The 27,501-nt window shown below is 35.4% G+C and overlaps 3 protein-coding genes and 1 pseudogene across 6 annotated transcripts; 2 read left to right on the forward strand and 2 right to left on the reverse strand.

The window, feature by feature from the left end:
• Window positions 1–822: 822 nt before the first annotated feature.
• On the reverse strand, window positions 823–3,950 carry LOC141641959 (uncharacterized; annotated as a pseudogene).
• A 5,913-nt stretch (window positions 3,951–9,863) lies between these two features.
• On the reverse strand, window positions 9,864–12,361 carry LOC141601324 (small ribosomal subunit protein eS19x-like). The gene is made up of 4 exons (XM_074421597.1): window positions 12,155–12,361; window positions 11,233–11,323; window positions 10,831–11,014; window positions 9,864–10,160 (listed from the first exon to the last, which is right to left on the reverse strand). Exons 1-4 carry the CDS (start codon window positions 12,251–12,253, stop codon window positions 10,085–10,087), a joined length of 450 nt encoding a protein of 149 aa, XP_074277698.1. The 5' UTR covers window positions 12,254–12,361; the 3' UTR covers window positions 9,864–10,084.
• A 3,176-nt stretch (window positions 12,362–15,537) lies between these two features.
• On the forward strand, window positions 15,538–16,764 carry LOC141655975 (expansin-A25-like). Its single transcript, XM_074462980.1, has 2 exons — window positions 15,538–15,764; window positions 16,042–16,764. The coding sequence occupies exons 1-2, from the start codon at window positions 15,635–15,637 to the stop codon at window positions 16,656–16,658; spliced, it is 747 nt and encodes a 248-aa protein (XP_074319081.1). The 5' UTR covers window positions 15,538–15,634; the 3' UTR covers window positions 16,659–16,764.
• A 3,530-nt stretch (window positions 16,765–20,294) lies between these two features.
• LOC141601330 (uncharacterized) lies at window positions 20,295–27,345 on the forward strand. 4 transcript variants are annotated; one of them, XM_074421613.1, is made up of 4 exons: window positions 20,295–20,487; window positions 21,945–22,161; window positions 23,069–23,461; window positions 26,133–27,345. In XM_074421613.1, exon 4 carries the CDS (start codon window positions 26,136–26,138, stop codon window positions 27,141–27,143), a length of 1,008 nt encoding a protein of 335 aa, XP_074277714.1. In that variant the 5' UTR covers window positions 20,295–20,487; window positions 21,945–22,161; window positions 23,069–23,461; window positions 26,133–26,135; the 3' UTR covers window positions 27,144–27,345. The 4 variants fall into 4 exon arrangements, with proteins under 4 accessions (XP_074277714.1, XP_074277718.1, XP_074277711.1 ...); XM_074421617.1 differs by lacking the exon at window positions 23,069–23,461; XM_074421610.1 differs by lacking the exon at window positions 21,945–22,161.
• The last annotated feature ends 156 nt before the right edge of the window (window positions 27,346–27,501 follow it).

Raw genomic sequence — 27,501 nt, forward strand, 5'->3', positions numbered from 1 at the left:
CCTCTTACTCAGAAACTTTGGATAGTGGACGACCTTATCCAGGGCGTACGAGAGTCATTCTAGAGATAGGATGCTAAAGAGGGATGATTCCTTATCTTTAGTACCTATGTCAAACACCGCTTTTTGCCTTGGTTGACCTAGGTATAAAGTGGATTCGAACGGGTTCCAAGCATCCCACAAATGCTTGGTGGCGACTCCGAACATCTCTAATCGTTTCGAGACCCTTGCCGAGACGAAACCGACCGATCTAAAACGATCCGGTCGAAAGCATTTTTACGCCGCCGAGAGTGGCTTTCAAAAAGACCGCTGCTATTGTCCACAGATCGGCTGGGCATACGCAGGTGGGCCCGTGTCCACAGTATGTTCAACGGTTACTTGGTCTTGGTCACCAAAAGTCGTGATATTATCGTGCTTGTTCTGAAAATTGCGTTAAAAACCGTTCTTTATGCCCCAAACTGGACTTGCAATTTGATTTTGATTTCTAGTATATTGCTCGAGGCTACTTTTACTTTTCAATTCACTCACCAAAATTCGCCACAACTCAACCTTCTTGAAATCCACTGTCAATCCATGATACTCATGAACCCAACACCAAAATCCAAACCGCACAGAGAAAAAAGCAGCATCACCAAAAAAAACCTCCACCCGGCCCTTAAAATCCCTTGCGGTCTGGGGAACGTACCTATACAGCGGTCAGTATAGAACATCTAAGAAAACCCGGAACATTAAGTTCATAATTAAAATCTTTTCATAACTTAAACACGATATAAAAAAGGTTGAATTCTAATAGTGGAACTCAAAACTAGCAAGTTTCCATTCCATTCAAAAACTACTCCTCAAAACTCGAAAAAATAAAAACCAAAATGCTGAAGGGACCGACAAATGAGTAGATGCACGACAAGTTTCTTAAACCTCATCAGCACCGATTCTACCAGCAACCTGGTCGAGATCTCTTTGGCCACTTGAAGTGATTCTCCTTCCACTGCAATTCAAAATTTGCATCATCAGTCGACTTTTCGTTAGTGTCGTAAGAAAACAATAAACTGGGAGCCAGATAAAGTCACTAAAAAGATCAAAAGACGAAATCTAAACTAACACAAGAAAATAATGCCCTGAAACTTTTAACAGCACTTTAGCTACTGGAGTTTGCATAATATCTTTCATAGTTAAATTGGTGACTTGGGATTCGATTGATTGAACAATTGTTAACATAGGTAACATGAGGTAGCTGTTATATTAGACGATTTATTGGTTAAAATGAGTAAAGTTAATGTAGCACAAGCTAAAGGAACCAGAAATAAAATGTAGGTCAGAGGCATGACATTCCATTTTCATATGAATTACTCACAACAAGGAATTGCAGTGACCCGAGATTTCAGAGAATTTTCAAGTGCAACATAAAGCAAATCATTTAAACGGACTGTGTTTAGTAAATAGCAGTAATGGGTAATATACCGATGTAAGGATTGATAATAGCATATGTAGCCAGCTGGAATAATTGCTATGGGTTAGACTAACAGAGTCTTTGACTACAATTCATGGCCCATTGAAATAAGACAAAAAAAACTCACCCCTTGGGATCAATTTCGATTATGTTGATACTCTGCAATTGCTGAAGAAAGTGGCGAGCAACAGAGCCGCTGCTCTTGCAGAAGTGACGAGAGCGACTTCCATTCCTTTGGCTTCCTCCATATATCCTCCTAAACCCACCAACTCCAATTCCACCTCACAAGTACACTTTCCTAGCAATAGAAGCTGACATAAAGAAAGAAACTTACATCAGCAATACCACCACAAGAGCTTAAATATGTCCATGAATAGTAGCAAATATATTACGGACACATTTTTGTACAGCTTTATTGGGTCAACTGTCATTGAATAAGTTATTTGGGACGGAAAATATTAGACATCCCTAAATGTGCATGCCTACTCCTATTGGCTCAGACAATTTACCCATATTCATTACCAGTGAAAACAGCGATTAGACATGGTCGAATGCCATAGTTGGTTCCATCATATTTGACATTACAACACCAACAGCAAAACAGGCTAGAACTCTGACAAATAGGGCAACTACAGAGCAGATTGCTGAGCACAAGCAAAGACTTACCAGCCCTGATGTAGTACCAGTCAGGGTCGTATGGAGCGAGTTCCTTGTGTTTTTCCAGTCTTCACAATGTCAGTCCAGTGAGGAAGCTCCATCTACGTTACAAAACAAAAGTACTAGGTAAAATTAGACCCCAACCGAGATCGCACAAAATATACTCCTATAGTCCTATATAACTAAATTTTCGAGATCATGTACACATTCTACTTTACTTTTTAAAGATGTAGTAATCTGACGAGAATGGTGAAGCTTGCAACATAAGATTTGTAGCCAGCTAGTGAAATCATTTTAAGAAGGGATTATAACTCCATAATACTGATTTCAAACAAAAACTTTATGATAGACACGCTAAAAAATACTCAAATACTCGTATACACCGTGTCAATTATTTCGTGCATCCGATTCATTAGATTCTTTACGTTTGATTTAGTAATTTTTCAATAAAACTTCATCATCAAAAAAAAAAATTAACAAAATAAATACTCCTCACTACCATTAAAACTAACAACGACACTAGCAGCAAAACTAAACAAAACTCAACATCGGCAGAAGTAGCCTAAATAATAAATCGAATTAATTAAAACCGATTAGCCCTAACAACGATTGTTTAAATCATTAATCACGCAATAAAAAGAGAGCTCGCACTTTTCAAGTCATTTTTACACATTTGTTTAAAACATTAATCACGCGATAAAATACAATAATATGAACATGTTACAGTAAATCAAATCATGTCATTTGCATCGTAATTAACATTAAAGCAAAAGGAAATGAAAAGAAAAGGTTGAAAATGAAGGACCTTTCCAGAACGCTTAAGGTGAGAAGTGTAAGCCTTGACGAAATCATGAGGTGAAACATCTTTTGACAGCTTTTGGATATTTTGATTGAACCACCTTCTATTTTCTGTGAATTGTATTCTTCTTCTTCTTCCTGTGTTTGCAAGAGAGAGAAGGGAGATAATTGGAAGATATGGATGTTTGTGCAATTAGGCTTAAAATCATTAAAGATCCTACTAAATAATTCATGAAAGTATCTTCACTATTTGTGTCATGTGGACCTCCATATTTGGCTCCTCTAGGAGAAGTGCTACATTGGTAAGGATCAGGTACCTATACCACATAATATCCTTGAGTGTCATGTCAGATATATGGGTGCATCACTGTTAGTGAAGAGTCTAGATAATATAGAGTTTGATAATGCAATATACAATAGTGCATACCTGTAAGGAGTAGCACAAATCTGCAGGTGTGCACTCATCGTTTATTCAATAAAGCTCAATATACCACTAAAAGAAACGTCCATTCCTTTCACAGCGTAAGGAAGATCTAACTTTTCTCCTTTCTTAGCAAGCTGATCAGCATAAGAAACATTCACATAACAGTAAAGGTGAATAACTGAAAGGACACTCTAACAATATAACCTCAGACATTTGACGACTCTTATCGCCTATCTGGCTACCACAAACTCCCCCTGCTCCATTCAAAACTCACCTTATTAATGAACTGCATAAAAGTCACAAATCCTACCCCTATGGCCCTATTCACGATGACCAATTCAATCACAAATATATCATAGAACTAGCTCAATTAGACTAACAAATTGTTATTGACGAAAGTAACTCGATCACAATTTACAACTTACAAGCAGTCTTAAGGGCGGTTTTTACAAGTGGCGAGGCATGTTCTAAGTGATGGTGTGAAATTTGTTGAGGAAGAAACCCATGGCCAGGTAGGGAAATATAGGTGTGGCGTGGGTTTGCTAAGATGGTTCCGTCTAAGGTTACTACACTCACACCAATCTTGCTGGCTGAACCTTCAAAAGCCAGGGCGATCATTCTCTTCATCTTTTCCTTACCAGTTAAAAAACCATCAATTTAAGAAACCAGATCTAAGGTTACAACACCCACACCAATCTTGTTGGCTGAACCTTCAAAACCAGATCTGCACAAAAAAGCTGCATAAATTGCTAAACCTTAAAACATGAAAATCTGTAACAGTGAAAACGTAATAATGCTGGAAATCTACAGTACAACACACAACAGGGCGATTCTTCCAGAGTATATCATAGCTCACGTATACTAATATCAAAGCTCAAAGCAAAACGAAAAACCCTAAACCCTGTAATCCCAGAACAGTAGAATGGATTCACGACGATTCTTATGAACTATATTGTAGTTCCCATATACAGTCGTAATACAGTAAGCTCTATGTTACTCAAAATCATTTAGAAGTATCTTACAGAGGTGTCTGTCCAAAAGTCGGACTCAACTGTTTTATTAAAAAAAATGCATATTTTGGCTTTAAATGAGGTGTTCGAATGACGAGCGTCGGACACGGGTGCCCGAGTGAATAGGAAGGGTCGGAGTAACAGCAGCGAAAAAATAGAAAATCCAATTTACAGTAAAGGCAGTCAAAAAGATAATCGACAAACTCAATGAAGCATTATAACAAACATTATGTGTACAGTCCAGGAAAGCAGCACTTAAAACCACAAATAATGCACTACCAATCACAACACAATAAATCCTACCCAACAATCAGTTGTAATAACAACATAAGCCAAAAATGACAAAATTGAAAGAATAGGGAAAACCAAAATTGCTGATAAAATTCAGTCTTGTTCAGAAGAGGGAGTTTGAGGGAAGGGAGTGAGCAATTAGCGGCCTGATGGAATATCAACTTTACTTAAACGTCAAAATAGCTCCAACTTTAGTCGTAAATATTTAAATAACGCCACTCCTCCCTCTTTATCAGTGTTCCTTTAAAAAAAAAATCATGGATTGATATCGGAATTGAGCTAATTAAGTAAATATTGTTTTCTGTATACCTAATTCAACTTTGTAGAACCGAGGTTTTTATAAAGAGTGTACAAACCTCTTTTCACCCCGAATTCACTACATATTTTAAAAATATGCGACCGGATTTTGAAAACTGTAGTAAAATGTCTTGGACGGAGAAAGAAGAAATGTTCCAAAGGAGCTCAATAGCTCACCATTTTGCTAAAACAAGAAATTAAACTACGCCTAAAATAAAATTAAAAAACCTCAAATTAATTGAAATAGATTACAGAGTTCATACACCCTTCTCTCAAATTACAAGCTACTCCGCCTACACTTTGGGGTTTGGGGAGTGAGGCATAGAGGAATAATAACCGCCAAATTGCCAAAAGATGAAATGTACTCGGTCATTTCGTGGGAGGCTTCTTTTTTAGTAGCTTAACCATATATTTTCAAGTGGCGTTACGACTAGTCGACTACCCTGAGCCTACGAGGGTCACTCCAGAACAATCGAAATACTCTGTAACAAAGAATGGCCTTAATTCAAGTTCCTAAAAGTATGGAATTTAAACCTAATTAATCTATATCAATGAAAAATCCAAAAACCTAAACATGGTTTTTAAGCTAAGAAGTATGTGAATTGAATGGAATACTATTGAAATAATTGAGCGAAAAATAATAAGTGAATAATACCTAATAGAAGGTCTCGCTTGTGAACTCTCACAACCCAGCTTGTGAGAGTTTAGAGCATCTCCAATGGTTGAACAAAAGGACTTGTTTGCAAATTCTAAAAATTTCAAAATTTGTTCTTCAACTATCAAGAAACTTCACGTGAACTTAGTTTGAGTTTGAAAGAATTAAATGGGTTTAGCTAGAACTCAAATAGACCCACAAAGAGATATGTGTCAATTAAATAAATGTATATAAGTCCATTTAAGCAATAACTCTTATAGCTTAACCATTGGAGAAGTTTGTAGCTTAAAAGTGTTGTAGCTTAAAAATGTGATGTGGAGAGTTAAGCTAGTAAGGTTGTTGTTTACCATTGTGAATGCTCTCACAAGCTTGTGACGGAAAGTGTCCGAAATTTGTGAATAGCTAGAGGAGTAGAAGAAGAAACTGGCCGCGAATGACTCGTTTGTGAATTGCGGGAAACTCGAGAGACGTGCGTTAGTGTCATAGTGTGTGTTGTTCCTTTTTAATTTAAAAAGATCACAAATTAATTTAGTGGGCGGTAAAAGTGTAAAATGGATTCTTTTTAGAGTTATTTAACATAAATACTTCAAACTATATGGGCTCTTCTTATAATATTCCAAACTATACTTTAACTCAAAATAAAACGAACTTTAAGTACCCTCTTCTCAAAAAATACAGACTCAATTTTTGACCTGTTATACCAGGTTAAAGCTGATGGCATTAATACCCCTCCAATTTCTTACCTCTTTATCTTTTCCTCAATCAAATTAGCCTCACCATCCTACCTCACCACCACCGCTAATCACACCTCACCACCGCCATTAATTTACGTCAAAAATCCACTACCACCACAACTACCCAAGCTTTACAACCACGCCTAATCGCCACCTACACCGTTTCACGCTTCCCTATGCTCTATTAACCACAACAATTTATGTCACTCAATAAACTAATGTCAATCACCCATATTGCTACAATCCCTCTCATTATCTGCATCTATGAACCCCCATTTTCGCTGTCGCTTACTAAATTAATCGAGTTGAAATGTTGAATGGAACAAATCCGGTGTTAATGTATCATTCCGCTGCCGCTAAGCTTGAACAGCTTCTCCTTGATTGTAAATCTCATAGTTGCTGAATTGTTGTGCTTTTATTTGCTTTATCATTATTTTGTTTGGAGATTGGAAATTTAAGTAGCTTTTGAATGAAATTGTGTTGGTGGTGATTAGGGATAATTATCGACAAGGTCAGTAATCAGCCGTCAAATGATTGCGCCGGCGTGATGTGGGGTTTGTGAGGCGAGATGGAGAAGAGGTAAGGGGAGCTAGTGATGTCTGATGACAAGCCGCCGATTGTGCGGCGAATATGTTGACAAGCCGGCGAGGAAGGGCTGGGTTGCGGAGGATGGGTGGAGGATAAGGATGAGTCTATGGTGGTATGGTGGGTTGGTTGAATGATCTAATTAGGGATGGCAGTGGGTCGGGGACCCGACCCAGACCCTGAGGGTCGGACCCTAATGTGGCGGATATGGGTCTCATTTTTCAGACCCAACGAGCATGGGTCGGGTATGGGTCTTCAAGAAATATATCGGATCCGGGTATGGGTCTGAGTTACGAGACCCGGACCCGATCCTTGGACCCTTAAAAAAAACGTTGAAAGTCTTGAACGTACACACATACACTGATACACACCCATTGGCGTTTTGCATAAACAAACTAAGTCTATTCTTAAAATAATTCAAAATCCCAGACCACCACATTCACTTATTTTACTATTCTTTCCCCAAATTACTATACTCAATCAAACACATACCCTACTTGCTTTGATGAAAATGACGAAACTGTCATATTCAACCAAGAATGAAAAAAAGAAGCAAGGAGAAGACAAGGGTGACAGAGAGATTCTTGTTAAAGAGGAGCTTATTGCATCAAAGTTACTTTTTGTTTGTCCATTCTTTTAATTTTGCACTTTAATTAGGTTTAGATTTTGTATGAATATGAGTGAAATTGTCAGAATTAAGTATGAAATTGGGGCGATTTGGAAAATTTGATAAATTAGGGTTTGTTAGATTTGGAAATTGGGGATTTTATCTGAAGTATTTGTTAGTGAATTTGTTGAAGATTGGACCCGCGGGTAGACCCGGACCCGACCCAAACCTATCGGGTCTGGGTATGGGTCTGCTGATTTTGGACCTTAGCGGGTCTGGGTCGGGTATGGGTCTGAGGTTGGCATTCCGGGTCCGGGTCCGGGTTTGGGTGGACCCGACCCAGACCCGACCCATTGCCATCCCTAGATCTAATGGTTTGTGATACGAGAAAGGGGGAAAAATATTGTCCTCCATTTATTAATTTTTTGGAAAAAATTACAATGACCTGTTAAACAGGTAGTCGGTCACCTGATTTTATTTTGAGAAGAGGGTACTTAAAGTTTAGTTTATTTTGAGTTAAAGTATAGTTCGGAGTATTAAGAGAATACCTCATATAGTTTGGAGTATTTATATTAAATAACCCTTTTAGAGATAATCACTTAGTTTATGCATAAAATCTCATTATAGACGGCACATATCCGTCTATAACTAAAGACATATCACATTCTAATATCACATTCTAATAGGACAAACAACAAGCGGGGTGGTGGGGCCAAAAATGTCACCACTTTCAAGCTATTTGACCCGTTTTTAGCTATAGACGGATATATCCGTCTATAACAAGACTAGCTGTTGTTTATGAGTATCGTTATTTTTATTTTTATTTTTGAAATAAAAGAATAATTTCATTAATAGTACGTCATACGCCACTTACAAATGATAACTATAATCGAAAACGAATCTATTGATCTCAAATCATGATCTGAGAATTCGGCTTTGTCTCGTATCGCTATCTTCATACAGCTTTTGATGAGAGGATCCTTCGTATGATAAATTGTAAAAGGAAAAATATCTCTTACTAGTTTCATAGATCGTTGACAAATAACTTGTATCCATTGAAGTAATGTGCGACGAACCACCAACGAATTACTCTTGTCTATATTTTGATTGAAACTAAATCCACGATTAACTAGAAACCCAAAAAATAAAGGATAGAAAAAACTGAAAAATGATTCTCCCAAAAAAGAGAGACTTTTATTGATTAGATGACAAATACGCATACTATTAATTGAAAGATGAAACGATTTTGGGGCTTACCATCGATTAATTATTGATGAAAGCCCCGAATTTGATGGATGGAGGCTATGAGTATCATTATTTTTGGATTCGGTGATTTTGTGTAAAGTGGTTCATGAGGATTTGTGTTCATTACGTCCTGTTTATCTGACCTACAAAATAAGCAGGTATAAACAAGGTATTTTAAGAAAATTACAAATACGCGGGTCATTAACTTATATCTCAAATCTGGTTGCCTATGAGCCAAAAATTAAACACAAGGTCAACTCAAACTCGCATTTGATCACCTCTATAGTAAAAACAACTTTACTCCAGACTAGTTGTTTTATAGTACAATTGTTTTTCCGTTCTGTGTCACCTTGCCATAAAACAATTATGGTTTATTTTTTGAAAAACCCCGCTAATTACGTATGGTTTTAGATTAACAAGATAACATTTTTTAGCGATGTAAGCCGTATTATGGCGCAACTACCTATTCCTATATCAAGTCTCAGAGAAAGATAATAGTGGCTTCTTGGTTTGGTAAGCATAGCTCGAGCAGAGAAAGAGTATTGCCTTTGAAGTTGGGCTTATGAAGTGTATAATATAGAGAACAATGCCCTAACATATGTCCACAACTGAACGTCTTCATGCTTCCCATTCATATATTCACCAACACTTTCTTCCAGATTCGCACACAAGTTATACAAAGAAAACTGGATTCGTACGTGCTTAACATCCTATTAATTGTATAAATTGTGTAGGTGGCGTTGTCTAGCTCTAGTGAATAATAGAGACATGCAAACCAGTATTTACTGCAGCAACTGCAGCCGAGCTAAACCCATACGTGGAAGTTGCACGACACTATCAATGTACATGCCTAACACGTTTCGCTGATTCTACCATCCAATATAGTTTCTGTGGTCTCATACATATGAAGATTAAAGACAGAGGGAGCATATATGAAGAATACAGACAGAGGGAGGTGGATACATGCAAGTGTTGTAAGCTTGCAGCTACGCAACCATACTAGGGTACTTTTGATGTGGTTCCAAAAACGACATACACAAACAACCTCCATTCCTGAAATCCCCTCTCCCCGCCCTTGAAATCCCTAGATCTGGCACTTGTTTAAGTGCAGAACCATAACAAAATGAGTCGATTATAATTTCATAATTCAAATCTTTCACAACTCAAAATCTCATTAAAAAAAGGTTGAAACCCTAATAGTTGAACCAGAAACTAGCATGTCTAGCATAGAAATTAAAGACATAATTCATTCCATTCAAAAACTAGCTCCTCAAAACGTAAAGAAAAACCCAAAACACTGAAGGGACCGACTAATGAGTAGATGCCCGGCAAGTTTCTTAAACCTCATCAGCACCGATTCTACCAGCAACCTGGTCAAGATCTCTTTGGCCACTTGAAGTGATTTTCCTTCCACTGCAATATAGGATTTGCATCGTTACTCATTAGTAAGACTTTTCATTAGTCTCATAAGAAAACAATAAACTAGGAATCTTACTAAAAAAAATCGAAAGATACAAACTCTAAAGTCTAAACCAACATAAAAAAAATAATGCACTTAAATTACTAACCCAGTTTAGTTACACTTAAATTACATTAGTGCATTGGAGGTTTGATTGTTTGAACAATTGTTTACTTGGTAAACTCAGGTATAAGGCAGACAATGTTATCCGAGTTAATGATGTGTTTTGAATATTAACAAGTGTGACGTCAAGAAAATAAATAACAATGTGAATACAAATTTACGAAGTCTAAATATATTTGTTATTTGGATGATATATATTGGTTAAAGTGAGCAAATTGGTTGTAATGCAACCTGAAGGAACCAAAATGAATTAGGTCAGACGTATGACATGCAATTATCATGAGAAGAACTCACGAGTCACGACAAGGAATTTCAGCTACATAGGATTTTAGGAAATTTTTAAGTGCAACATAAAGATAATCACTTTGACTACTATCTTGAGCGAACAAATGTTCAGCATTGAAAATCACACAAGTGATATGTAGTTGTGTACCACTCTAGAGCAATAACATGAGAGCTTTGACTACTATCCATTGTGACAATGAAATAAAACAAACTCACCCCTTGGGATCAATTTCGATGATGTTGATACTCTGCAATTGCTGAAGAATGTGGCGAGCAACAGAACCACTGCTCATGCAGAAGTGACGGGGACGACTTCCATTCCTTTGGCTTCCTCCATATATCCTCCTGAATCCACCAACTCCAATTCCACCCCTCAAGTACACTTTCCTAGCAATTGAAGCTGACACCAAAAAAAGAACTTACATCAGCCATAATCACACCAAGAGTTTAAACACGACCCTGAATAATTGCAAAAGTATTTTGGTCAATCCTTCTTAGTTAAAGAGGAGGAGGAATAGATACTACCATACTCACTACCATCGAAAGCAGCAAATTAGACATGGACAAATGCAATAGATGGCAAATACTCTAACAAATAGAGCTATAACAGAAATTTACCAGCCCTGATGTAGTACCAGTCAGGATCGTATGGAGCGAGTTCCTTGTGCTTTCCGGTCTTCACGATGTCAGTCCAGTGTGGGAGCTCCATCTACATTTCCGAAACAAACACAATAGGTTAAAGTTGTCCCCAACTGGAATCACAAAGAATGCTCTATACAACTCCAAATTTTCGAAACCAACTACACATACAATTTCATTTCTAAAAATAAGATCTAGCAATACAACATACACTATTTTTACAACCCCAAAGGACAGATTTCAAGCTCATGTCATTAATTTTTTAGCCAACTATCCAAATTCTTTTATGAAACGATTACAACCCCGAAGTACAGATTTCAAGCAAACACTGCAAAAATACTCATATACTCCGTATCATTTGTTTTGTCAGAAACTCACAAATGTAGTACATCGTCCGATTCATTATGTTCTTTACGTTTGACTAAGTAGTAATTTTTCATCAGCTTTACACACAGATGCATATATACTCCAGTGTCTCAATCAATTGTTTACCTCTATTAAAACATATATCACATTGAAGACGAAGAGAATACATTTTTAAGAAGTTAAATGTAAACAAATCTTCATCATCAAACAAAAATTAACAAAATATATAATCATTAACATAAAACCTAGGACGTCATACATCGACAAAAGTCGCCTACAAATATCGAATTAAACTAAAATCGATTAAAATAAAACACAGCAACAAGGTAACATTATTTCCGTAATACATTTCTAAAATCTAACCGTTAAAATGCGTGAAAATAGATGTAATCTCCTTTCACATAATTTTCATACAATAATATGAACATCTAAACAGAAAAAAAATCAGAGTAAATCAAAATAAAATAATGTAATTTGATTAGTAAAGAGAGTAATTAAGATAAAAAGTAAGAAAAAAGAAAAGAAAAAGAAGGACCTTTCCAGAACGCTTAAGGTGAGAAGCGTAAGCCTTGACGAAATCATGAGGAGAAACATCTTTGACAGCTTTGGATATCTTGATTGAACCACCCTCCATTTTTGTGAAGCTTTTTCTTCTTCTTCTTTTGTGTTTGCGGCGGCGAGAGAGAAGTAGGGAGGAGTGATAAAAGAAGGGTTTTTATCTAGGGTTGAGGTGTGTAAGTGTATATAGATGTGTGTGTGTGTGCGCCTGTTTTAAGACGTGGTCATCTTGGATCATTATTCATGATGAATAGCCCATCTTGGTAAATCGGGAATTTGTGGGCTAACTTACATTCATAACATTGGGCTACTTCATTCATAAACATTAAACAATGCGAGAAGTTGGGGTGTGCAAAATCCAGTCCGGACGAAAAAATGTATCAGTTTGGATCGGTACCGGAATTAAAAAATTTGATCTGGTCCGCAGTCCAACATTTTCTAAGGGTCGTTTGGTTGCCACTTAGAAAACATAGGCATTGGAAAATCCCATGATTTTAAAAAACATGGGTTGTTTGGTTGCCATAAATTTTGGAAAATGTAGGAATTAGAACTTCTCAGGAACTTCCAATGCCTACATGATGTAGGAAGTTGCTTACCTACTCCCCCCTTGGTCATTGGAAGTTCCTGTGGAATTTAATTCCTACATGAGCAACCAAACACTTTTCCGAAATTCACCCGAATTGGATGAGGGAACTTAATTCCCATGAATTGTATTTTCCTAGGAAAATTAAGTTCCTTGATCAACCAAACAACCCTAAGATTCGGGTTTGGTATTGAACAGGAAAGATCGGAATTATTATTATTTATATATTTTTCTTAAAGTATTATTTTAAAAAAATATTGTACGCCTATTTAATCTGGTCCAAACAGTCCGGAATTTTAGAACGGAATTTGAAAAAGTGGATATGTAAAAATAATTCTGGTCTAACCGATCCGGTCCGATCTCGATCCGGATATTTTGTAATCCGGTCCGGGATTTTTATCGATTTCGATTCCGGTTCGGTTCTGACCTGTGCACATCATTCACTAGTTATAAATGAAATGAATTAGTCTTACAAATTTCATTCATCTCGGCTATTCCATTCGTTTCAATTATTTATTTACCCTTTTTTTATGAGTATCATTTGTTTATCTTTTTAATTCTTTATAAGTGTTATTTTAAATTAAAGGTAAATAAATAATTGAGATGAAAAAATACCTTTAATGTTTATATGAGTGATGGCTTTAATCAAATGCAACCAAACTATTAAAACAGACAGTATAAGTCATTATAAGTCGCACATTTGAATTAAACTGCACCACTAATGTGCTAGTACTTCATAAGGAAATTAATTATTATACTTGCATCACCAATCAAAACATCCCACTATGACAATTAAACAAGAGCAGTTCATCAAATAATTTGTTGTATAAGGTAAGGAGTAACAACATTGGTCTCCTTAGTGACCTGATCTTTCATAGAATCATCGAGTGCTTGTGTATAGTTGGATTGGGACTTAACACCAATTTCAGAGGAAACAAGTCAAGTGTGCACCATTACGTTTGTTCTTCTTTCAAAATAAGCAAGCCCACTATAAACTAATCCATACATGCACACACAATCAATCATGTTTTCACTTCTGTTTGTGGGAGATTAATAACACAACACACATGGGAACATTCGTTTATTCGTCTTAAACATAAAATGGATAAAGTAGATAGAATGCCTGGAAAATGATACTCCCTAGTCCCTTCTATTCTATATGATCCCTCCACATTGATTTTGAACTACTCGTAATATTTAGTAATGTTGGGTTTGTGCCTTGATTCTGTTAACCGCCGCTTCGAATAACTATGCGGGGGGGCAACGCCCCCGAAACTTAAACGGTATCCGTATCTGTTATTGGGCTAGGTCTGTCTTGGGCCTTTATTAGGTCATTCTGTATTAGGTTTAGAGAGTATTATATAAACTCTCTAATCCTCTACCTAGCAGATTATCTTATCATACCGTCTCGAATCAGAATCAAAACTCCTCACATATCAATAAAACTCTCTCCCTTCTGCCCTGTGGACGTAGCTAACACACCGTTAGTGAACCACGTAAATCTGTGCGTTTGTCTTTTATTGTTCTTTATTTGTTCTTTCTTGCTTCTGTTATAACAAGTAAAGTAGTAATATGTGGAGGAAAATGAAAGTAGGGAGACAATATGAGATTACATGTTATATTAACCACAAATTATAAACAAATAAAAAAAGTGAAAGATCTTTGAGAATTTTCCGCTTTAAGAAATGTGGAAGATATTAGTGAATAGGAGGAAGTAATAAACTTGTCCAACCATATCTCTATCAATATCAGATAGCACTTAACCCATTGATACATATGACTATCTTATAGAAAACCTAACTTTTTAATTCACTTGGGTAACAAATTTTGATTTAACAAAACAAGATTCTTCACCCAAATTACTTCCTTTAAGGTATGATTATTGGTGAGATTCGCCAAATTAAAACTCTGTTACATCAACTTTTCACTAACTTTTCTTATTATTTTATTATTCAAACCCACCTCATATTCATTTCAAACTTTATACATTATCCGTCAATTCACCTCAGACTCAACTTTTTCACTACACTTTTCTTATGAGGTTTTAGATAAAAAAAAAAGGAAAACAATAATAGTTTAACACATGTTAGCAATTTATTGGTTGTCATTATAAAAAGGTGGGGTCAAGACTCTTGTAGAGTCTTAAGTTGAGTCTTGAATTTCCAAGACTTTCTCAAGACTTGGGTGGGTAGGGGGTGTTTGGTTAGCTCTCTTGTAATAGATTAGAATGAATTTGCTTCATTCCAATGTATGGTTGGAGTCTTTTGGAATGAGTTAGATACCCAATAAATTCTAACTCCATTTCAACCCTCTAGAATCTGATACCCAACTTCCCCCTTGGTATCAAACTCATCCCTCTCTTCTACAATTTTAAGATGAACCAAACAAGTTTATGAGGGAATGGATTTAGAACCCCATACCATTATGGATTCATATTCCAATCCATGACATTCCATACTATTGAACCAAACGCCTTGGTTCTTGAGTGAGTATTGTATCAAGACTCACCAATAATAGAACATCCACGACGATTTACGTAGAAGTTCCTTATATATTTACTACATTGTCACATTATTTTACCTCAAATAATAACTTAAAACTCACTAAATATATTTTAATATTCACATACTTTTACTTACTAATAATAATATACATTGAACGAAGATTGTAATTTGAATCCACTAATAATATGACTTCAATTTAATTGTGCATGTCTTGCCATACATGGATATATACAAATTTGATGAAATTCTTTCTTGCTAAATATAATCAATTATGGAACTATAAATACCACCTTCATGTTCTTCTTATTTGCATGCTTAGTAGAACATCAAAAATTAATCTATTTCTCTAGCATTTCACTGATTTTGCAAGATGTCTCTTTTTTCACGCATTATTTTCGTATTTATCGCAATTTCGTTTTATGTTACGATCGTATCTGCTAAAGGGTGGCTGGATGCTCATGCAACATTTTATGGTGACATGCAAGGACATTATACTGAAAGTAAGTTCACCGGCCAGTATATGATTTAAACTCGTCGACATTTAAAATATATAATCCGTATATGTTAGAGTGTATACAAGTACGAAATGTTATACGGAATAAATTACAAATTACATCTACTTTTATCTAAAATTCTATAATCAGTAATTAACCTAAATTTATTTTACTAATGCACTGCTTTATTTTTTTGCGTGCCTCATTTTCATTAATTATAGTTTTTTTATTCACAATAATGTAAATGAGCTTCATCTTGCATGGTACTCCGTACATATTACAGAGGGCGCATGTGGATACGACGTATTTCAAGACGGATACGGATTATCAACAACAGCGCTAAGCACAACTCTATTCGAAGAAGGCGCAAAATGTGGAGCATGCTATGAACTAATGTGTGCACACTCAAAATGGTGCAAGCAAGGCGCCGGAGTAGTCCGAGTTACAGCAACAAACTTATGCCCAACATCAAGCGATCCACACTCATGGTGCAACCCACCACTACACCACTTCGACTTATCCGAACCTATGTTCATTAACATAGCCGAATACAAAGGTGGAATCATTCCCGTCAAGTACAGACGTATCGCTTGTCCAAGACGGGGCGGTGTAAAATTTCAAATTACGGGTAACCCGTGGTTTTTGCTTGTGCTGGTGTACAATGTTGGGGATGCTGGAGATGTTACGGATATGAAGGTTATGAGTTCGTTGAGACGGGATTGGGTTACTATGTCACGTAATTGGGGTATGAATTGGCAGGTCAATGGTGGTGGGCCATGGCTTGGTCAAGGGTTGACTTTCTTGGTTACTATTAGTAATGGAAGAACTTTGCAATTTGATAATGTTGTGCCTCCTAATTGGAGTTTTGGTCAGTCATTTGAAGGTCGTATAAATTTTTAAGGATGGTTTATAAGGTTGAGTACTAATAATCTTTGTATTGGGACATATTAAAATGTCGAAAATAAAGTTCATAATCATTCAATAATAAGATTCAATATTGTTAAAAGTTTTCTTAACTGACTTTTTTCATGTTATTTATAAATGTTAATAAGATTCGTTTAATAAATTTACTTATTCAATACACTTCTTAAAGATATTGAATTAGTGTTAAGTATTCACTCGATTTCGTCTTTCTTCGCAAAAATCATGTTGTAAATCATCTTGTTTTATAACATGATGATTATTCGCCAGTGGAACTTCGAGTTATTCTCCGCAATGATACTATTGAAGTAATGGAGTTACTACTCTTCAACTAGTTTCCTTTTATTAGCTTGTTTTGGGGGTGTTGCATCTCAAGAGAGCATGGAAAAAAAATTACATTGTTGTGCCTCCTTATTAGGATTTTGGGCGATCATGCGAAGAGCACACCAATTTTTAAGGCGGTTTAGAAGATGGGTCGTCAAGTATTATGTATTAATACATCTCAAAACTAAAGATCAAAATGGCACAATATTACAATATGTGAAAAAGAAACCACTAATAAATAACCAAATTAGTATTGTAGATTATATCTTGTATAGAAAAATACTCGTTCTAACTGATAATCGGCTTCTTAGGCTGACCTTGTCGAACGACCAACCCGGGTGGGCCCATCCCGCCTTGCGAGTCATCACTCTCAAGGCCCGCCAAGGCCGCAAGTAGCCCATCCTGTGCAGTAGAGGTGATCAAATGGCCCAAGCCCATTGGCCCGACCCGGCCCAGTCCGCTTTTTTGAAGGGCTTGGGCCTTTTATTTTGGCCCAAAAAAGCCTATGGGCCGGCCCAAAAAAACCCAATATACTTTTGGGCCGGGTTTGGGCCAAGCATTTGGCCCAAATTTTGGCCCGGCCCGACCCATATTTATTAATTAAGGAATATTTTTCTTATAAAATTTGTTTAAGTAGCGTAAATTTTATATATAATTCCTTATAAACTCATGTATATATTTATTGAGATTTAAAAGCGATGTTCACGTAACATAAATCATATCTACTAGATATGATTAAGCATTATAATGTGTCGATGATTGTCTTTAATTCTATTTTTGGAGATTAATTCATATGTATTTCATCATACTTTGTACGATTTTTTATACTAAGTGCACATTTAAAGTACAAGTTGAAGGTATTATACTACTTATCCCGTTCGGTAAGTCGTTAATTTTAGGGCCCGAAAAGCCCATATAGGCCCAAAAGCCCGATTTAGCCAATAAGGGCCGGGCTTGGGCTCGCTAAATAGGCCCTCTCATTTGGCCCGGTCCGGCCCAACCCGCACATATGGGCCATTTTTATCATCCTGGCCCGGCCCAAGCCCGCATAGGCCCGGCCCATGATCAGCTCTACTGTGCAGCCCCTCAATCGGGTTGGGACTCTGTCCCACATTATTCTGAGCCAGACCCTCCACTACAAGAAACAGGACATTTATCGACCGGAAACATACGACTGGTCGACTGCAAATAACCTCGGTCGGTAAAGTCACTAACGACCGAATCCGGTTAGTAATTAACAGTTGGTCGGTAATTTTACCAACCGACCAAAAATCAGTCGCAAATGACCACAATGCGATTGGTATTATAAAAATTTACCAACCGATCTATACAGTAGGTTGCAAAATACAAGATACTAGGTTTGGTGTCCGGCTTCGCCCGGGCTACCTGTCTAACTCACACGTTTACTATTTATAATATTTTTTTTTCTACGGCATATCTTGTAATTATGATGAAATGTAAAATTTATTTTCAAATTATGAGACACGTTCACTACCCCGCTATTAATATTATTACTTTCACGACATTCTTTCTTAATATCATTACATTCACTACTCCCGTGGTTACTATTATTTCTTTTACTAATTCCTCTATTTTTTTTCTGTTAAATTCATTATTCCCGTTAATTTTATCCGGCCTATATTTAAATAAATAAAATATTTTCTTGAGTCGTTTGGTTATTTAATTGTTCATATTTTTTCTCATTGTTACCACTGTAACTTTCACTACATTCGTAGTTACTTTCACTACTTCCACTATCATTATTATAACTAACACTACTCCCACATTAATACCGTTAATATTATTAATCTCGTTGCTGCTACTATTACTTTTACTACATTTAATTTAATGTATAATTCTATGATGATATTAATTAATTCCATAAATGGGGCATGTTAGTTTTAAGGAAAATCAATATATTCTTGTGTTTTCTAAATTTAATTACTTTAATTTAATGTAATTTCCATAAATATTCTTCATCAAGGCATCTTTATATTATACTTTTAACCAAAACTATATAATATTTACATTGAGGTCCCTTTATCAGGTCCATCACACGGTGCTATCGATTTAAAACTATATAGTATAATTAATTTGTATAGATTTCTTTAATTACATTGAAGTCCCTTGGTTTCTGGAATTAATATATATAGTACTAGTATTGGTGCCCGGCTTCGCTCGGGCAACCTCTACTTACCATTAATTTTTTTTTTCATTAAATAAATTACTTAAAGTTGCATAACCATAAATTTATCATTAATATATTTTTTTATGACATATCCTAAAATTATGATTAAATAAATTTTGAGACAAATTCACTACTCCCGCTATTAATATTTTACTCTTATTAATGAAATAATAGTAATAACATTTCACTACTTGCCCGTAATCAGTGTTACTTTCACTATTCCCGCCGTAATTATTGTTACTGTCACTACTGCCGCTTAATATTGATAATTTCACTACTTCCGCCGTAATTATTGTTACGTTTACTATTGCCGCATTAATATTGATTTCACTACTCCCGTTGTTTCTGCCACTTTCACTAATCTCGCTGATAATATTGTTACTTTTACTATTCAAATGAGTGATTACTATCATATAACTATATCTAATGTTACTACAATTCTTTTCTTTACTTACGAATATACTTTTACTACTTAGGCATGCAATTGTAAGAGGATTCTATATTTATATAAATATATTACATATATGCATTAAATCAAATCGAAATAATTATGCAATATTACATATTATGCAATCTAACTTGAATTATTTATAACCTACTTATATTATAATTTTTGTATGTTAAATAATTAACATCTCTATACATCTAATAAACTATAAAGTTTAATAAAATTGCATAGATTTTAAATTTAATATATAATTTTATGATGATAATAATTAATAGCATAAGTAGTGTACATGTTTATACTAATAAATTATTTTATTTTAAGGAAATTGACCATCTTCTAGTCTTCTATAAATATTTAGGAATATTACCAAACATCTTCTTTCTTTTAGTCTCCTTGAAATTAACCATCTTAATTAATTATTTTATTTTAAGGAAATTGACCATGTTTTAGTTTCTTACAAAATGTTTAGGAAAATTATCAAGCTTCTATATAATTTAATTTTAACTCAAACTATATAATATTTGCATTGAGATCCCTTAATCGGGTCCATCACACGGTGCTAGTGATTTAAAACTATATAGTATAATTAATTTGTATAACTTTCTTTAATTACATGGAAGTCCCTTGGTTTCTGGATTTAATATATAGTATTGATGGGTCGGTAATAGTCATTTTATCAAAACTAAACACGACCATTTCTCCTTGCTCATTCACTTGGAAAATTAAAAGCTTAACACATACACTCCCTCACCACACTCTCTCCCCTCGGCGGCGTAACCTTCACCACGCTGACCCGCCGCTGCAAGTTCTCTTTCTCTCTAGTACTTCTATTTCCTAAGTTGATTTAGGTCAGTTTTTTCCCTAATTTTTTTTTTTTTGGTTTAGGTTTAATTATTGTTGTTTACATCTAATTTTGTGTAGCATTTGATTAGTTGTTATCATTTGAATGTAATTTCAGAATTTAAAGTTAGGGTTAGGGTTAGGAGAAATTGGGTTTTTTTTTTTAATTTGATTATTGGGTAGTGATTGAAATCTGATGTTGTTTGTATATTTGGATTTGTAGTTGATTATTGCCTTACCCTTTTTTTCGTTCAGTTTTCTAGTTGATTCAGTTGTGCTACCATACATTATAATTGCTGTTGTGAATTGTGGGACTTACACGAAAATAACTCACTACACCAGCCTCTAAATCACTGACCAATAAAAAATGCCTTGATAATTGAGCTATTATGTACCTGTTAGTTGTACTCCCATATTCGTTATTACTCCATGTTTTCATCTACAGACCGACATATATGTATTGATGTCTAAGTATGTATGCATATAGACTAAAGAGTATTCATGTTTTTGCTGTGTCATAATCTGTGATTGAATTGATGGTTGTAAAAAATCCCAGATTTTATTCTCTGTTAGTTTTTATCTGATTTGGTTAGTTTGAGTGTATCATAGATTTTTGTGTTTTAGGCTTTAGCTTCAGCTTTTTCCACTTTTTTTTTCTCTTATGTAAATTTTGATTTTTGTAAAAATGGATCTGTTGCTTTTCTTGTTTGGTTGTGTTCACAGAACCCATTTGCTTTTCGTTTGATAATGAACCCATTTACTCTTTTGGACATAGTTTTCTCTTCTCTTGTTGGTTCATAATAGCGAGTAATAAACAAGAATTGGTTTCACTGCTGCTTTTTAGCAAAGAATGCTTAAGTAAGAAAAATGAGCTGCTCATTATACATCGGATTATATAGTGATTATTACTTCTTTATGATATGTTTGTTCTACCTATTGAATTTAAATGTAGAAATGTTTAAGTTTGTGTGAAATTGGAGTTTTTAATTTTATGTTGTTTAGTTGGGGATGTTAGAAATTTGATATTGTGATGTTTATGAGAGTAATTATGCTTAAATTTGTTAAAATTAGTTTAATTAATGTTGTGATTTTCTTAGTTAATTAATAACAAAAAGGATACTTGGGGCGGTTCAAGGCTATAAATGAGTCAGTCGGACTAGACCAACCCGACCTTTTTCTTTCTTTCTTGAAAGCGAAGTAGTATACGAATAATATAATATGAAAATGAAAATTCAGAATAATCCACCTTTACTTGATCTTCTTACATTCTCCTATAGTTTAACCTTTCAATAATATGGATATAATCATTTCCCACAAATATCGTTCCCTAAAAAAATAATTCTTTTATTTATTCTTATAATCGTATATTCTATGTAATTAAGAAACAAGAAATTATTTTAAACAACTTTCTTAATCCTAATCTCTTTTTTGGTACATTCCTAATCCTAAATCCTAATTATTGAAGACACAAAGGGAGTAGGACTTGTGGTTGTAGACTTGTAGCCTTGTAGGAGTGGAGGAGCCGGGAGCGTATCCTATAAAACCGGACGAGCCAATAATACTAAAACATAAAATCAAAAATCTCCGGTTCTCTGCAACCAACGATCTACACTGCAAACTACAGTCCGACCATCACAAACCGCCATCACCACCTTTGCTCTTCTCTATTTGCCATTCTTGAGGTGCATACTGCTTCTTATTTTATTTCGTTTTTGTTACTCCCCGCATCAATCATTTGTTTACTTTTTATTAATTCTTTGCAACGGTTATTTTAGTCATAGCTAAACAAATAATTGCGAGTTTGCGACGGAGGGAGTTCTAAATTATACTCATAAAACAACAATTTTTGCTTGTTAGTTTTTCACACTTTATTAAGACTGGTCAGTTGTGAAATGCAATTATTTTTAGAGTTTTTGTGTTAGGGTTTATATTGATTTGGGGATTAGAGGTAAACTATGAATTAGGGTTAATTTTTGATCTGGAATACACAAATTACTCTGCAATTAGGTTGCTAGTTTTAGTCACCAATCATTTTATGTGGAATTTTTGATGCTTTAGCGTAATTTATCATGCCTGCTGATATCTTTGTTTAAGGTACTTTAATGAGTCAATCATCCTGCATTAACTTTCTCCGATTGACTTTGATTGGAAACGGCGTCTATTATAGCGTGTTTTTTTTTGTTTTCATCATGTACTTTAGCTACAATTTCTGTAAATGGAAAGGAAAATAGCTGTCATGATAGTAGAAATCAGTTCTCTCTGCTTGTTTGTCATCTGTGGATGGATTAAGCAAGGAGTTGTCGAAACTGGATATATTATGGAAAATAACTGTTTGAATATGCGTGTTAATTTTGTTGGCCGTTTGCTTGAGCCTTTGAGTCTAGACCGGTGACATATCTGATATATGACAGATGTTTCCCAGTATTAAAAAGTTCCGTTGGTCTCTCGTAAGATGGCAGATTTCCTACTCAGTCTCGTAGTCGTGTAGACTTATGATGACACCCTCCTCGCTCCTGCCTTTCTATGTAATTTTTATAACTGTGTGTCTTGTGTATTTTTCATTTAAGCATTTGGGTTGGTTGATTTCAGATCAGTGATCTGGAATCCACAAATTACTCTGCAATTAGGATGAGCTACAGCAAACTTGACTATTGACAAGAGAAACTAATATGCGAGATTTCACATCAGATGCTTGAGAAGTGATAACAATTAATGACTAGAACAAACGGATCTATGAGCATTTGAGGAGTACAAAGGATAAACCAAAACTTATATTCTCAAAATAAATAAATAAACAAAAGACCGACACCATAAATAGAATAGATAAACAAAAATGATGACAAGGGAGGGAGTAAAAAGACTTATTTTTAAGCCAGACATAACTACATTCCCAAACCGAATCTCCTCCTAGACTCCGACCATCACAAAGCGTCACACTCGCACTCGTCTCTGCCGTTCTCCTTCCGTGACAGTCTTGTTGAGGTGCATTTTCCTTTTCTTCTTTTTTTTTCTTTTTTTTCCGTTTTTGTTAATTCTTAAAGGGTTTTTTTGTTAAAAACTACCTTATATTTAGGGGTATTTGTAAAAATACTACCTTATATTATTTTTCTTGTTTTAAACTATCTTTGTTTTCTCATTTTTTGGTCAATAACTACCTACGCTAAGAGTCTAGACATATTTGGTCTGTTTTGCGGCTTTAACCTGTCTCACATAACTCTTTTATGTTTCAATCTTACTTAGGCCTGATTTTGGGAAGTGATGATGTACTTACGCTTAACTTTAGTAGATGTTTGTAGTTATTATTGAAATGTGAAATTCATAAATTTTTCTTATCTGAAGTCAAATTGTCGATTGAATGTGATTGATCATTGTTGTTTGATGTTAACAAAGACATATGAGATAGGTTAATGTCGCTAAATCGACCAAATCTTGCTAGATTTTTGGCATAGGTAGTTATTGACCAAAAAATGAGAAAACGAATGTAGTCTAAAACAAGAAAAATAATACAAGGTAGTATTTTTACAAATACCCCTAAATATAAGGTAGTTTTTGACAAAAAACCCATTCTTAAATCTTAATTATACATAAAACCAACAATATTCCTTCTTAATTTCTCAAACTTTATTAACGCTGTTAATTTATGGAATCTAATTATGTCTAGTTTTGGTGTGAAAATATGAATTAAGGTGAATTTATGGTTTAATGTTAGTGTTTTGTGTATCCTTGGTTTGCAGCCATAGTCCTTTAATCGGATAGAATGACGAGGTTATCAGTTGGTATGGCGTAAAGACGGTCATATCCGTCTTATGATTAAAATGGGACAAATTGAAACCCAATTGTATTAATTATATTAAAAGATTTGAGCTTTGCTACTATGGGGATTTGAGGGTGCGGTGAGGGTTTCATAGCGGGGGAGAGAAATTCTTGGGTGTACTTCGTGTACCACATCATAGTACACTAAACTGATGAGAATATTAGATTTGAGTGCATTTTTCTCAAATAATTTGAGATTTGACTTAAAAATATTTACAGTGACGGAGTAACTTCTGTTGGGTTTTATGAATAAACTTTTGCCGTCGTTTGCTCGTCTACTTTCATTTGCTATCTCCTCTCCCCAGTATATTGGAAATTGCTTGAGTTGTTAATATTTTCCAAATATTATCTTAGTTTCCTATTCCGCTTCGAATTGTGTTAGGAAATTCTTGGGTGTACTTTTGTTAATATTTTCCAAATATTATGTGACATTGAATCAATGAACACACAGAAAACTTTCCCACTTTTTGGTCTGATTGTTTTTCTCTTAACCAAGTTTGAAGCGACTTCTGGAAAAACCCCAAATTTTGGTACGTATTATTCTAATATCTTTCATGATTATCATTCTCAAAATTGGAATGATTGTGATGTAAGCAATGAACTATGCCCATATAAATACTAGTTTCCCCACTTTTTGGTCTGATTGTTTTTGTCTTAACCAAGTTTGAAGCGACTTCTGGAAAAACCCCAAATTTTGGTACGTATTATTCTAATATCTTTTATGATTACCATTCTCAAAATTGGAATGATTGTGATGTAAGCAATGAACTATGCCCATATAAATACTAGTTTTAGGAAACATTTCTACTTGAATACCGATTTGAGAGTTATATTATCGAATACCGCTTTAAGAAATCAGTCAAAAAACTGCCTTCTCCTTCTCTTCCTTCTCTCATTCGCAATTTCCTTTTCTTTCGCTCTATTTAAACTTTGCTGCATAACTTCGTCAATCTCTGCTCCTAATAGTGTTAGTACCATCTGACTTTTTTTGGTAGTGAAGTTCGTAACTTTGGGCTTGATTTTTTTCGGTAAAATCAATTTATTTGCCATAACTGTGTAGCTGAAGGAACTGACAACCCGAAAGCCGATTTTAGATAGCTCCTTGTTTGTTTAATTTTGAGTTAATTGTTGATTTTTGTTTGGTATTTTGCTGTGGGGTGCCCGGTGTGTGTTGCATTTATGTTGGCTTTGAATGTTGTAGTCATGTTGCGTTCACAAGTTTAAAGCTGAACTTATCATTCTTTTATGTATGTCCCTAGACTGATGATAATAGGTGAACTTATCAATGGGCTGTCATACTGTCGCAACCTCATACCATCAATTTTGCTACCTTGTACTTGATGATTTACCTTTCTTTCACTTGGTTTGGCTTTAGTTTTGTGTGGCTTAACCCCTGATGGAAGCCGCAAAGTAGGGACTTGATGATGCTCTTTCCAGACTGTTTTTTCTCGTGTAGGTGGATGTCACGTGATAATTGATGTCATGGTTCTTCTGTCATGTGCATCGTTATATGTTCTTTTTTTTTCCATCTTCAGCATGTTCGTACTTCCTTATGATGGCGGTCATGACTTGTTATTGATGTTTGAGCTTTGGATATGATATATTGAGATGATAGTAGTTGTGAGTAAATTGTATTTGAGAAAGTGAGCTTTTATATGTTGTGGGTAAATTGTATATGACGGATTGACGGTTTATGTTCCACTCCTTAAGTTTATGACGGCCCCTCCATACTCCTTTGCTTTTTTGTGTTTTTGTGTCTTGTTGGCTGCAAATTTTACTTTTAGTTCTTCTGCATTTTGTTATTGGTTCTTGATTGTTGTTCTATCTGGTTTCATTTCAGCAAATGAAGCAAGAAGAAATTAACCGTTGCCAGATTCAGGAGTGGTATCCAGAATTTAAGACGGTTTCAATAAAAACCATTATTCATGAACTCCCAGAATCGTTTGTTCATTACTTAACTGAAGATTCAGAGCCCTTTCTACTTCCTCAGTCTGTTTCAAATGACGATGCGTTCCCTAACAGAATCCATAACCCTGAAGACAAGGAAGACTATGAAGTGTCAGAGGGATCTGAGGACGAATCAGAGCAACCTTCACCTCCACCATCATTCCCAGAACTTGAGTTGAACATCAAGGAGTCAATTAAATCCCTGGGTGGTGCCGTCTTTCCTAAGCTTAATTGGAGTTCTCCGAAAGACACTGCTTGGATTAGCCCAACTGGGAACCTTAAATGCACATCTTTTAGTGACATAGCTCTCTTACTACGGTCATCTGATTCACTGGTTCATGACTTGTGCCACGCTTATGATTCGTGCAATGACAAAACTTTGTCGAGGCCGTCCCATTTCTACCTTGCTCTTCGTAAATGGTATCCGTCTCTCAGACCCGATATGGAATTCCGTTGTTTTGTTCGTGATCAGCAACTCCTTGGGATTTCTCAACGGGAGGTCACTGGTTTTTATCCTACTCTCCTTGACAAGAAAAATGAACTCAAAGAGCTGATCGAGGATTTTTTCTTCGACAACATTCAGGAAAGGTTCAAGTCTAATAATTACACACTTGATGTTTATGTTACAAACGAGAAAACGGTGAAGTTGATTGATTTCAATCCGTGGGCCGCCTTTACATTGCCTTTACTGTTTAGCTGGGAGGAATTGGAGCAAAGTCAGGTAGCCGAGGATGTCGAATTTAGAATTGTGGATAGTCAATGTAGTGTACTTCCGGGTCTGAAGACTGCAGTGCCTTATGATTATATAGATATGAGCTCAGGGAGTGGCTGGGACCAATTTCTGAGAAATGCAGACCAGGAGTTACAGCAACAACAAATCAGGTTTCCTGAAGCAGGTGCATAATAGTCGTCTGGTCTCTCGAGCTTTCTGGTTATACTCAAAGCACCCACATATATTTTTGGAACCTTTATCAGAGGTTCATTCAGAGTTTTGGTGTCTTTTAAGTTGTTGGTTCATAGTCTAGTATTTACTCCAGTACTCAGTTATCGCAATGTACTCTGATTTTAGACAGACGGGAAATGAAGTGATTTTCTTGTTTCTCTCACCTCTTCGCTCTTTTCTCTTTCTCGCTCTTCTCCCAATTTGTTCATTGTTGATTTATGTTCAATCTTACATTCTCGTTTATATCTAGTACCTTGTTGCTCAAGTGATACACGCCTTGTGTATGTTCCATGGCTATGTGCCTTTTCGTTAGTTTATA

Source organism: Silene latifolia, chromosome 1 (genome assembly GCF_048544455.1).
Source record: "Silene latifolia isolate original U9 population chromosome 1, ASM4854445v1, whole genome shotgun sequence".
Taxonomy (NCBI): Eukaryota; Viridiplantae; Streptophyta; class Magnoliopsida; order Caryophyllales; family Caryophyllaceae; genus Silene; species Silene latifolia.